This window comes from Palaemon carinicauda, chromosome 36 (genome assembly GCF_036898095.1).
Source record: "Palaemon carinicauda isolate YSFRI2023 chromosome 36, ASM3689809v2, whole genome shotgun sequence".
Lineage (NCBI taxonomy): Eukaryota > Metazoa > Arthropoda > Malacostraca > Decapoda > Palaemonidae > Palaemon > Palaemon carinicauda.
This window is the reverse complement of record NC_090760.1, coordinates 6670934-6684132: the sequence shown is the minus strand read 5'-3', so window position 1 is coordinate 6684132 and position 13199 is coordinate 6670934. Positions and strand designations below refer to the sequence as shown.

At 42.8% G+C, this 13199-nt stretch overlaps 1 protein-coding gene across 1 annotated transcript in view; it reads right to left on the bottom strand.

Annotated features, from left to right (window-relative positions):
• Exo84 (exocyst 84) overlaps nt 1–9775 on the bottom strand; it is a 71698-nt gene extending 61923 nt beyond the window's left edge. Inside the window, exon 1 of the mRNA XM_068359922.1 lies at nt 9629–9775. Coding sequence (XP_068216023.1) covers nt 9629–9683 — 55 coding nt within the window. The 5' untranslated portion in view covers nt 9684–9775. The remainder of the gene's footprint in view (nt 1–9628) is intronic.
• Between the last annotated feature and the right edge of the window lie 3424 nt (nt 9776–13199).

Here is a 13199-nt window from a genome sequence, read left to right as displayed (position 1 = left end):
GTTATCTGCAAATTAGTTTTGTCCCCTTGCACAAATATCCAGCAGACAGATTTACCACCAGGTTTCAAAACATGGAAACTGACGAAGGGAAATAATAAAAAGAAAAACCTCTTCTTTAGCTATAGAGGTACAGAAGAGAGACCAGTGAAAGCAATCAAATCATAAATCCTAAAAATATGCAAAAATCACAGAGAAGGTCTACAACAGTATCTTCATTACTAAAAAATCCCTCATACCTACAAGGCTCTATAGTATTAACAAGATGTGACAATTCTTAATCAACTGAAGGCCCAATAATTCAGAAATATTACGAAAGGGCATTGTAATCCATCTTCACCTAAGACACCCCACCATTCATGACCAACCATGGGCATCACCAATGTGCATAACTGATTTTGAATACAGAAGAAGTTTAAGGAACTGAAGCAAGCTAATCACTAATGATTGGCAATTCAAGTATGTTTTGGTACAGTTAGAAACTCTTCCAGTGCTTTTCTAGTTTTACCACTCCTTTTAGCATTGGCAATATATTGAACTGTACTGTGTTTGCTTTACCCAATCTAAAAGCTCTGATTCCCCCTAGTTGGCTACCGTAAAACAATAGTTACCCTACAGGGTTATGAAAATGGTAAAGCTCACTAAAATGGGTAGTAATTATTGTTCATTGCAATCTGGCATTAGACACTGGTTGGGGCAAACTTATGACATGCATGTATATCTTTACCCTAGCTCATGCAGATTTATTTGGTTACCAATTAGTGAGAATACAGCATCAAAGTTCAGTTTAGGTATTTATGGGGGTGAGGGGGTTCAGTGTCCTCAGATGAACAAGGAATTGGCATCCTATATTTAGGTTATAAAAGAATGTAATCTTGCAATGCTTATTATTAATGGTGTTAGAAAAAATAATCCTATCATACAGAGAACCCTACGGTAAGACTACTGTGCTGTAATAAAGATAATGCCAACAGAGCTCTACTAAATGAATATGTTATTTTCCTTAGTAAAATAAATTTTTGAATATACTTACCCGATGATCATGTAGCTGTCAACTCTGTTGCCCGACAGAAAAATCTAAGGTCGGGATACGCCAGCGATCGCTATACAGGTGGGGGTGTACACAACAGCGCCATCTGTCGAGTAGGTACTCAGGTACTTCTTGTCAACAAGAACTCAATTTTCTCCTCAGTCCACTGGTTCTCTATGGGGAGGAAGGGAGGGTCCTTAAATTCATGATCATCGGGTAAGTATATTAAAAAATTTATTTTACTAAGGAAAATAACATTTTTCAATATTAATCTTACCCGATGATCATGTAGCTGATTCACACCCAAGGGGGTGGGTGGAGACCAGCAGACATGTTAACATTAGAAGCTAAGTATCCGTATTTCATTTTAGCAGTTATTCAAAATAACAAACATAAAATAAATAAGTACCTGGTAAGGAAGTCGACTTGAACCATTACTCTGCCTTTTTAAGTACGCCTTCCTTACTGAGCCTAGCGATCCTCTTAGGATGCTGAGCGACTCCTAGGTGCTGAAGTATGAAGGGCTGCAACCCATACTAAAGGACCTCATCACAACCTCTAATCTAGGCGCTTCTCAAGAAAGAATTTGACCACCCGCCAAATCAACCAGGATGCGGAAGGCTTCTTAGCCTTCCGTACAACCCAAAAACAACAATAAAAAGCATTTCAAGAGAAAGATTAAAAAAGGTTATGGGATTATGGGAATGTAGTGGTTGAGCCCTCACCTACTACTGCACTCGCTGCTACGAATGGTCCCAGGGTGTAGCAGTTCTCGTAAAGAGACTGGACATCTTTGAGGTAAAATGATGCGAACACTGACTTGCTTCTCCAATAGGTTACATCCATAACACTCTGCAGAGAACGGTTCTGTTTGAAGGCCACAGAAGTAGCGACAGCCCTAACTTCAAGTGTCCTTACCTTCAGCAAAGCAAGGTCTTCTTCCTTCAGATGAGAATGGGCCTCTCTAATCAAAAGCCTGATGTAGTAAGAAACTGCGTTCTTAGACATCGGTAAAGCAGGTTTCTTGATAGAACACCATAAAGCTTCTGATTGTCCTCGTAATGGCTTTGTACGTTTTAAAGAGCTCTTACAGGGCAAAGTACTCTCTCTAGTTCGTTCCCAACCAAGTTGGACAGGCTTGGGATCTCGAACGACTTGGGCCAAGGACGAGAAGGAAGCTCGTTTTTAGCTAAAAAACCAAGCTGCAAGGAACATGTAGCCGTTTCAGATGTAAAACCTATGTTCCTGCTGAAGGCGTGAATCTCACTGACTCTCTTAGCTGTTGCTAAGCAAACGAGGAAAAGAGTCTTCAATGTGAGATCCTTAAAAGAGGCTGATTGAAGCGGTTCGAACCTCGCTGACATCAGGAACCTTAAAACCACGTCTAGGTTCCAGCCTGGTGTAGTCAACCGACGCTCCTTTGAGGTCTCAAAAGACTTAAGGAGGTCCTGTAGATCTTTGTTGGTGGAAAGATCTAAGCCTCTGTGGCGGAAGACCGCTGCCAACATGCTTCTGTAACCTTTGATCGTAGGAGCTGATAGGGATCTTACATTCCTTAGATGTAAAAGGAAGTCAGCTATCTGCGTTACAGAGGTACTGGTTGAAGAAACTGCATTCGCCTTGCACCAGCTTCGGAAGACTTCCCATTTTGACTGGTAGACTCTGAGAGTGGATGTCCTCCTTGCTCTGGCAATCGCTCTGGCTGCCTCCTTCGAAAAGCCTCTAGCTCTTGAGAGTCTTTCGATAGTCTGAAGGCAGTCAGACGAAGAGCGTGGAGGCTTGGGTGTACCTTCTTTACGTGCGGCTGACGCAGAAGGTCCACTCTTAGAGGAAGAGTCCTGGGAACGTCCACTAGCCATTGCAGTACCTCGGTGCACCATTCTCTCGCGGGTCAGAGGGGAGCAACCAACGTCAACCGTGTCCCTTCGTGAGAGGCGAACTTCTGAAGTACCCTGTTGACAATCTTGAACGGAGGGAACGCATACAGGTCTAGATGGGACCAATCCAGAAGAAAGGCATCCACGTGAACTGCTGCTGGGTCTGGAATCGGAGAACAATACATCGGGAGCCTCTTGGTCATCGAGGTAGCGAATAGATCTATGGTGGGCTGACCCCACAGGGCCCATAGTCTGCTGCAAACATTCTTGTGAAGGGTCCACTCTGTGGGGATGACCTGACCCTTCCGGCTGAGGCGATCTGCCATGACGTTCATGTCGCCCTGAATGAACCTCGTTACCAGCGAAATCTTTCGATCTTTTGACCAAGTGGGGAGGTCCCTTGCGATCTCGAACAACTTCCTCGAATGAGTCCCCCCTAGCTTGGAGATGTAAGCCAAGGCTGTGGTGTTGTCGGAGTTCACCTCCACCACCTTGCTTAGATGGAGGGACTTGAAGTTTATCAAGGCCAGATGAACTGCCAAAAGCTCCTTGCAGTTGATGTGAAGTGTTCTTTGCTCCTGATTCCACGTGCCCGAGCATTCCTGTCCGTCCAGTGTCGCACCCCAGCCCGTGTCTGATGCGTCCGAGAAGAGACAGTGGTCGGGGGTCTGAACAGCCAATGGTAGACCTTCCTTGAGAAGAATGCTGTTCTTCCACCACGTCAGGGAAGACCTCATCTCTTCGGAAATAGGCACTGAGACCGCCTCTAGCGTCATGTCCTTTATCCAGTGAGCAGCTAGATGATACTGAAGGGGGCGGAGGTGGAGTCTCCCTAACTCGATGAACTGGGCCAGCGATGAAAGTGTCCCTGTTAGACTCATCCACTGCCTGACTGAGCATCGGTTCCTTCTCAGCATGCTCTGGATGCATTCTAGGGCTTGACTGATCCTGGGGGCTGACGGAAAAGCCCGAAAAGCTCGACTCTGAATCTCCATACCGAGATAGACAATGGTTTGGGATGGGACGAGTTGGGACTTCTCTATATTGACCAGGAGACCCAATTCCTTGGTCAGATCCATAGTCCATCTGAGATTCTCCAGACAGCGACGACTTGACGAAGCTCTTAAAAGCCAGTCGTCCAAATAGAGGGAGGCTCTGATGTCTGCCAAGTGAAGGAATTTGGCAACATTCCTCATCAGTTTGGTAAACACAAGAGGTGCCGTGCTTAGGCCAAAGCACAGGGCTTGGAACTGGTACACGACCTTTCCAAAGACGAACCTTAGGAAAGGTTGGGAGTCTGGATGGACGGGGACGTGAAAGTACGCGTCTTTCAGGTCTAACGAGACCATCCAGTCTTCCTTCCTGACCGCTGCAAGGACCGACTTCGTCGTCTCCATTGTGAACGTCTGCTTGGTGACAAAAGCATTGAGAGCACTGACGTCCAGCACCGGTCTCCAACCTCCTGTCTTCTTCGCAACCAGGAAGAGACGGTTGTAGAAGCCCGGGGATTGATGGTCCCGGACTATGACTACCGCTCCCTTTTGTAGCAAGAGCGACACCTCTTGTTGCAACGCTAGCCTCTTGTCCTTCTCCTTGTAGTTGGGAGAGAGGTTGATGGGAGAAGTTGCTAGAGGGGGACTGCGGCAGAATGGAATCCTGTACCCCTCCCTTAGCAACTTCACAGACTGAGTGTCTGCACCTCTGTTCTCCCAAGCCAGCCAGAAGTTCTTGAGCCTGGCTCCCACTGCTGTCTGGAGAGGTAGGCAGTCAGACTCTGCCTTTTGAGGACTTGGAACCCTTCTTCGATTTGCCACGATGACTGTCGGCACGGGTACCTCCTCTGCCGGAGGTTCTGCCACGAAAGGGCGGGATGAACCTAGACGCTGGTGTGTCCATCCTAGGTCTGGGCACGGAAGGTAAAGCTTTGGCCTTACGTGCGGAGGACGCCACCAGGTCATGGGTATCCTTCTGGATCAACGAGGCAGCCATCCCCTTGACCAGCTCTTCCGGAAAGAGACACTTGGAAAGTGGAGCAAACAACAACTCCGACTTCTGGCAAGGAGTGATCCCAGCCGACAAGAAGGAGCAAAGATGGTCTCTCTTCTTAAGCACTCCCGACACGTACGAAGCCGCAAGCTCACCAGACCCATCCCGAATGGCTTTGTCCATGCTAGACATGATAAGCATGGCAGAGTCCTTATCCGAAGGGGAAGTCTTTCTGCTTAAAGCTCCCAAACACCAATCGAGGAAGTTGAAGATCTCAAAAGCATGAAAAACCCCCTTCAACAGATGATCCATGTCAGAAAAGGACCAGCAAATCTTAGATCATCTCATAGCCAGCCTGCGGGGAGAGTCAACCAGACTTGAGAAGTCGCCCTGGGCAGAGGCAGGAACTCCCAAGCCGGGTTCCTCTCCCGTGGCATACCAGACGCTAGATTTGGAAGCAAGCTTGGTAGGCGGAAAGATGAAAGCAGTCTTTCCCAGCTGCTTCTTGGACTGCAACCACTCTCCCATAACCCTCAAAGCTCTCTTGGATGAGCGTGCAAGTACAAGTTTGGTGAAGGCAGGAGCTGCTGACTGCATGCCTAAAGCAAACTCGGAGGGAGGAGAGCGAGGGGTAGCAGACACAATCTGTTCCGGATATAAATCCCTGAACAGGGCAAGGACTTTCCTAAAGTCTAAGGAGGGAGGCGTAGACTTGGGTTCTTCTAAGTCGGAGTGCGGATCGTCCAAATGCGCAGCTTCGTCGTCATCAGATACTCCAACATCCGAAAGCTGAGGAGGAAGTGGCAAAGGTGGAGCTGAAAGCTGAACGGCTGAATCCGGCAGCACGGGTGCATGCGTAGCTGCTGCGGATCCAACATCATGCCGCTGCTGGTCAGTCTGCGAGCTGGCAACAACAAAAGCGGAGTGCTGGTGCGTGGGAGGGACTGCCGTGGGTTGCGGAGCATGCCGCATTGCATCAAAACACGGCAGCTCGACAGCACCTTCCCACTGCTGATGCGGTAGCTCACGCATGTCAACGGAGGGTGCAGCATGAACATGCGTCTGGCAGGGTCGACTGCGCATCGTTGGTGGAGCTCTCACAGGTGGAGTGTGGGAGCAGGCAGCCGCAGTATCTGCTGAGCGCAAAACCGTGGCAGGTTGTAGGTTAACTGGTGCAGTGTCAACCTTCTCAGCACGATACTCCTGCATGAAAGAAGCAAGCTGAGACTGCATAGTCTGCAGCATGGACCACTTAGGGTCTACCGTGGTTGGTGCGGCAACAGACGGAGTAGTTGCCTGCCACTCTACCTCTCTTGGGAGGTGTGCAGTCTTCGGAAGACTGCGGCGAGTCCGAACTGACCCAGTGGCTACACCTGGGCCGTTGGACTCGCTCGGAAGGGACCTTACGCTTGAGAGGTCGTGAGACCTTGGTCCAACGTTTCTTCCTTGAAACTTCTTCCACAGACGAGGAATGACAGGGCTCATTCGTCTGTTTGTGGATGGGACGATCTCTGACAGATACGTCCGCAACCACTGAGGGTACATCCGTACGCTGATCAAGGCCTGTCGAACCCTTTGGTCCTTCGACATTGCTTCTCCCCTGGGCTTGGGAGCTTGCAAGAGGTCCCGGACTGGGAGAACGACTGGCACGAACAGATGTACCCTCATGCGCAACACTGACACTGACACTTTTCACTTCACTTCCACTCACTACACTTCCCACTGCACTTCGCGCTTTCAACTCTTTGACATCTGCCAAAAGTTGATTCCGGTCATTAGCTAATGACTCCACTCTGTCACCAAGAGCTTGAATGGCACGCATCATGTCCGCCATGGAGGGTTGAGCACTAGTAGCAGGGTCGGGAGTCACCACTACAGGGGAAGGAGTAGGATGAGGGGCATGGGGTTGAGGAAAAATCAAAAGAGCGAGAAGAACTCCTCCTGATCCTATCCTTCTCTAGCCTACGTGCATTCTTTAGGAATTCGTTAAAATCGAATTCCGAAAGCCCAGCGCATTCCTCACATCGATCTTCCAATTGACAGGATTTACCCCTACAATTGGAACAAACGGTGTGAGGATCTATGGAGGCCTTCGGAAGACGCCTAGAACAAGCCCTAACGCTACACTGCCTGTACTTAGGGACTTGAGAATGGTCAGACATCTTGAATTCTAGAAATAGTCAAGGGAGAAATCCAAAATCTAGCAAAGTTCATTAACAATTAATCCAAATGTAATCAAAAAGCTTGATAAGCTAATGATAAAGGTTCCTGAATAGCGAAGGCTAAAATCTAGAGCGAATACATCACCAAAATCGTGAAAAACAACTCCAGAAACAACAGCGTATCCAAGTAGGTCTTGCCGGTGGCACGACAGAGGAAAAATTGAGTTCTTGTTGACAAGAAGTACCTGAGTACCTACTCGACAGATGGCGCTGTTGTGTACACCCCCACCTGTATAGCGATCGCTGGCGTATCCCGACCTTAGATTTTTCTGTCGGGCAACAGAGTTGACAGCTACATGATCATCGGGTAAGATTAATATTGAAAAAAATAAAATAAACATATAAAAAATTAGAAACAACAACAATCTGGGAGACAAGACTGTATATATTCTGATACAAGATAGCAATTCGAATAGTAGATGCTCATGCTCAGCATGAGCCGTAAGTTTCTTTGTACGGTAGGATTACTGGTATGTATTAACACTAACACTATTCCTATATAGTATACAACACAACAGGTACGTATTCTTATCCTTCCTACACTCTTCTTGCCGAACCACTTGCTTTTCTGTAACTTTTGCAGCAAATAAAGTTTTCACTTAATTACTTTTTGCTTCTAATTTTCTCTTATCCTTAGAACCAAGTAGCCATGGCAATCATCATCTTATTGACCATTCAGCACCGCCTTTTCATTATCACAAGAATTTTTTGGACCAATTACCTACCTTTATTTAGGCAGAGGCCCTATCTTCTTTCTCTTTGTACAGTTATTGTCATTATTATTATTACTACTAACCAAGCTAAATCCCTAATTGGAAAAGCAGGATACTACAAGCCCAAGGGCTTCGAAAAGGAAAGCAACACAGTGAAGATACTTCACTGCCCCAGTTAGGTTAGGTTAGGATGGGAACCTTAGGTTAGATGGTGTTGGTGTGTTTGTTTCCCTTCTAAAATGTGGTTTTTCGATCATAACTTTCAAAATTTCCTGCGAGATCTGTCCCAACAAACTACAAAGGCTCCGAAAGTGATTCTATAAGAAGCGAGTCAAGAGGATGAATATGCATTATCGTTTAGGCAGTTGGTGTTAACCCTTTTACCCCCAGGCTATTTGGAAATTTCCAACCCTTAACCCCCAGGGGGTTATTTTTTTCACAGCACATTTTGGTGTATATTTTTTTTAAATTGCTCTAACAGCCTTAATTTTTGTCATAGAGAGGTCAGGTTGGTCTCATTCTCTTGGAAAATGCCTGAATTTTCTCAAAAAATTATCATAAATATGAAAAAATTATTTTTTATAGCATATTTTTGCAAGGACGTACCGGTACGTCCATGGGGGTAAAGGGATGGCTTTTGTGAAACGTACCAGTACGTCCTTTGGGGGTAAAAGGGTTAAGTGAAATATCTACAGCCTTTTTCCCCCACCACACCCGGCGTACGGATAAAGATTTACCTTTAGGGAGTGGAAGCCTTTGTGTATCAAGGGCCTTTCCTCCCGTTTGCATAGAAAATGGACATCAGCAAACCTAAACTTCACCACCTAACCTAACCTACAAGCCGTGTCCTTACCTAACAGGGGGGGGGGGGAACTAACGGCGCCTGTGACCCCCTTTACACTGCCATATTCTTAGTCGGCCGTCACCATAAACACAGGTGGTCGCTATCATACATAGACCCCCATGAGTATAGCTATAAACCCTTTACAGCTACGAATGGCCTAAATTTCAATAAGTTTATACCTAACCTAATATGCCTAAACAAACTGGGTTATCCTTGGCTAAACCCAACCTACGTCTTGTCTACTCAAAGAATAGCTTTCCTTGAGCTACACTTAATCGATTTGGCCCTGTGCTTATCTAATATAAAAATCCATAACACCTAAATTTACACCTATATATAGGCCTAGAGATGTTGGAGCCTTTGTATATCAGCGGCCAGTTCCTCCCATGTGGATTAAAAATGGACATCAACAAACTTAAACTTCCCCACCTAACCTACAAGCTGTGTCCTTACCTACTTACCTAAGTAGGGGGGGGGTGGGCCTAACGGTACCCTTAGAACCCCTTTACACTGACGTACTCATAATCGGCCATCATCATACATACAATTGGACGCTATCATATACATAACCCTGTGAGTGTAACTATAAACCATTTAAAGCTACGAATGGCCTAAATTTCCACAAGTCTAAGCCTAACCTAACAAGCCTTAAGAAACTAGGTTATGCTTGGCTAAAGTCAACCTACGTCTTATCTACTCAAAGAATAGCTTTCCCTGAGCTACACTTAATCAATTTGGCCCATTAATTATCTTATATCAAAATCCATGACACTCAAATTTACGTCTATGTATAGTGATGTTATATGGGGGCGGTACTCGAGGTAAGGACAGGGCTCCCGTACATAGTTCAATTAAAGTATTTCTTACATATCCTTTCAAAATATCATTACAGTAAATCTTCAGGATTATAATAACTACCAAATATATCATTTTGAATTGCAAAATATGCTACGACTTACATCTTTCAGCATTGAAATCTTCAGCTGTCAACTTCTTGACGAGTAGGTCCGCCATGTTTGTTTACATCAGGCGACTTTTTCACCGGAGGTCGGCTCAAGACAACGGCGTTTGCGTCTTTTAGAAAATATTTTTAAATTTCCATAATGTTTCTCTGAAATTTAAGAGATACATTTTATATTTTATTAATTCCTTTAGCCATTTATATTCTTCATAAAGATTGGACTTTCAATATGCAGTTATATTAAATTGTTTATGCACATGATTTAAAATGTGTGTGCACAGTAGTTACATTATGCAAGAATTATATTCTGATCATGAGAACTATAAAATCACGGATAACACACACACACACACACACATATATATATATATAATATATATATATATGTATATATAATATATATATATATATGTATATATATATGTATATATATATATGTATATATGTATATATGTATATATATATGTATATATGTATATATGTATGTATATATGTATATATGTATATATGTATATATGTATATATGTATATATGTATATATGTATATATGTATATATGTATATACATACATACATACATACATACATACATACATACATACATACATACATACATACATACATACATACATACATACATACATACATACATACATACATACATACATACATACATATATATATATATATATATATATTATATATATATATATATATATATTAAAGGGTAAAATCCACAGGAAACAGGAAAGGAAAAGACCAGGTACCAAGCGCTTTCGTGTATTACGTACACTTCTTCAGGGTACAAAGTGAAATAGAAAATAAAATCATGCAATAAAGAAACCTACCAAAACTAAAATAAAAGCCACAAACAAGCAAAGCATCATCAATATGCTAAAATAACTAATAGTCGTTAAAAATGAATTAACAAATGTCCAGTGCCTTGTTTGTCCACATGAACGATTTTAACCACTGTATTGACTGGGAAAACTCCTCAGAGATTTTATTTTGTAAAAATCTTGTTAAAAGAAATATTATTGAATCTGCTTTTATAAAATATTTTAATAATCAAAATTTTAAATCTCAGTTCTGGTCTTTTTAAACTAGACACTCGTCTTGTTAATGAAATTGTAAGGAAGTACGATGTAAACATTTAGTTTAACGATTGTTATATCACTAGTATTTTATTATAAACTACAATTGTTAATTCATTTTTAACGACACGTGCAGTTTTGTGACTGATAAGTGTATATATATATATATATATAGAGAGAGAGAGAGAAGAGAGAGAGAGAGAGAGAGATATATATATATATAGAGAGAGAGAGAGAGAGAGAGATGTTATATATATAATATAGATATATATATATATATATAGAGAGAGAGAGAGAGAGAGAGATATATATATATATATAAAGAGAGAGAGAGATATATATATATATAGTATATAGAGAGAGAGAGAGAGAGAGAGAGAGAGAGATGTATATATATATATAGAGAGAGAGAGAGAGAGAGAGAGAGAGATATATATATATATATAAAGAGAGAGAGAGAGAGAGAGAGAGAGAGATAATATTCATACTTGGGACAGGCGGAAACTGTTTCTCAAGGACAGCAGACCATTATTAAGAGGATAAGTATCGGATGGAGAGCTTTTGGTCAACAAAATGAGATTATGAAATGTAAAGTGCCACTTTCTCTAAAAAAATGTAATCAAATGGTCCTACCAGTATTAATATATTAATGAGAAACTCGGAGCTTTAAAACATAAGCTAGTTACAACACGAAGAGGTAGGAAGAGATTAATGATGGGAATAACACTAAAAGACAGAAAAAGAGCAAACTAAATTATAGGATACTCTAACGTATAAGAAAAGGAAATGGACATGGGCAGGACATATAATGAGAATGACAGACAATAGATGAACAGTAAGAATAACAGTATGGGTCCCCAGAGATTGCAAACGAAACGGGGAAAGGAAGAAAAAGATGATGGAGTATCCATGACAAAATGCAGCCATTTCTAGTCCAAGGCAGGACAAAGGTCTCAGACATGTCAATATAATTTTTAGGTTTCGCCAGTTTTCATCTCCACGCTGGCCACTGCGGATTGGTGATGGTGGGAGATTTTTACCTGATTGCTCACAGGAAACCAACCTATTATCGGTGGCCCTGACTAGTACAGCTTTGCTGGTCATAGTGATAAACAAAATCTTTCCACACGTTAAAGTTTCCCCACTTTATATATATATATATATATATATGTGTGTGTGTGTGTGTGTGTGTTGGAGCCCTTAAGCTTATAGCAGCTTGCTTTTCCAACCAGGGTTGTAGCTTAGCTAATAATAATAATAATAATAATAATATGAGTGCTTGTGTGTGAGAGAGAGAGAGAGAGAGAGAGAGAGAGAGAGAGAGAGAGAGAGCTTTCTTCTTCTTCCAATAGAATGCTGCCCTGCAAAGATGGTATTTTTGCTTTCTCTTTCCCATGAAAGTAAGAACTTTCCTTTTTAAAAGAAACCACCCCGAAAATATGAGAGAAAAAGGGCTAATAAACGGAAAATGTAGTTTTATAGTGTCATCTAGCCTACTTCATTTCTCCAGTGACTTAGTAATAAGGTGGCTTATTCGGAATTACGTATTTTATACGTAAAGAAAGATATGTTCAACTTTTACATCTGACGGTGCTTGCATACACCGACATATCCTGGATTTTCCAACCACATCTTGGAGGTCAACGTTATCGGGAGATTCTAGGAAAAGAAAACTGGTTTTGGGGCAAAACCTCAACTCCGCCCACCCACCTAAAAGAAAAAAAAAACTTAGGGAAATTTCCCTTTGAACCAGTTTTATCTGTACTTCTCTCGACTTATAAATGTGAGAGTAAAGCATCAGTTTATTCAGTTCTCCGCTGAAGTTCACTCGAGTGAACACGATGGTTCCTAAACTGGCATTCCTCTTCTTGACGATTTACTTGAGTGTGAGGATCCAAACGACGTATTGCCAGGGTATCGGCTATCATCCAGGGTTTGTGCACAGGCCTCCTCAGAAGTACCCATGGCCTCCTACAACTGGTGTCCCTACAACTGGTGTCCCTACAACTGGTGTCCCTACACCTGGTCCTCATATAGGAGGCGGAATCGAAGAAGGGGCTAGCATTATTCCGAAAGCCTGCGGACCGTGCTACTTGGCAATTGGAAACAGCTGTGCATTCCAGGAGCATCTCTGCCCTACCAGGAGTGGGATTAGGAACCAGCAAGTTGACACACATATTCAGGACGCTTGAAATTATGAAGATAAGAGATTGGGGTTAAGGAACTCTGATTATGGGCTTATGTAAAATCTTGGAACGTAGTAGGCCTATGAAGAAATTTCTCGTGCTACCTATAGTGAAGAACACTGGTGTTTGTTCGTATCAATGATTATGACAGTGCTATTCTGGTTGGTGTTTGCTTTCTGAATTAAACTCGGTTGCCTTTAGAAATACTAATAAGTGCATTCGAATACATTTCAATTGAGCATATATACGCATATAAATTAATGTCTTGTCCCTGGTAAAAAGGACATTTT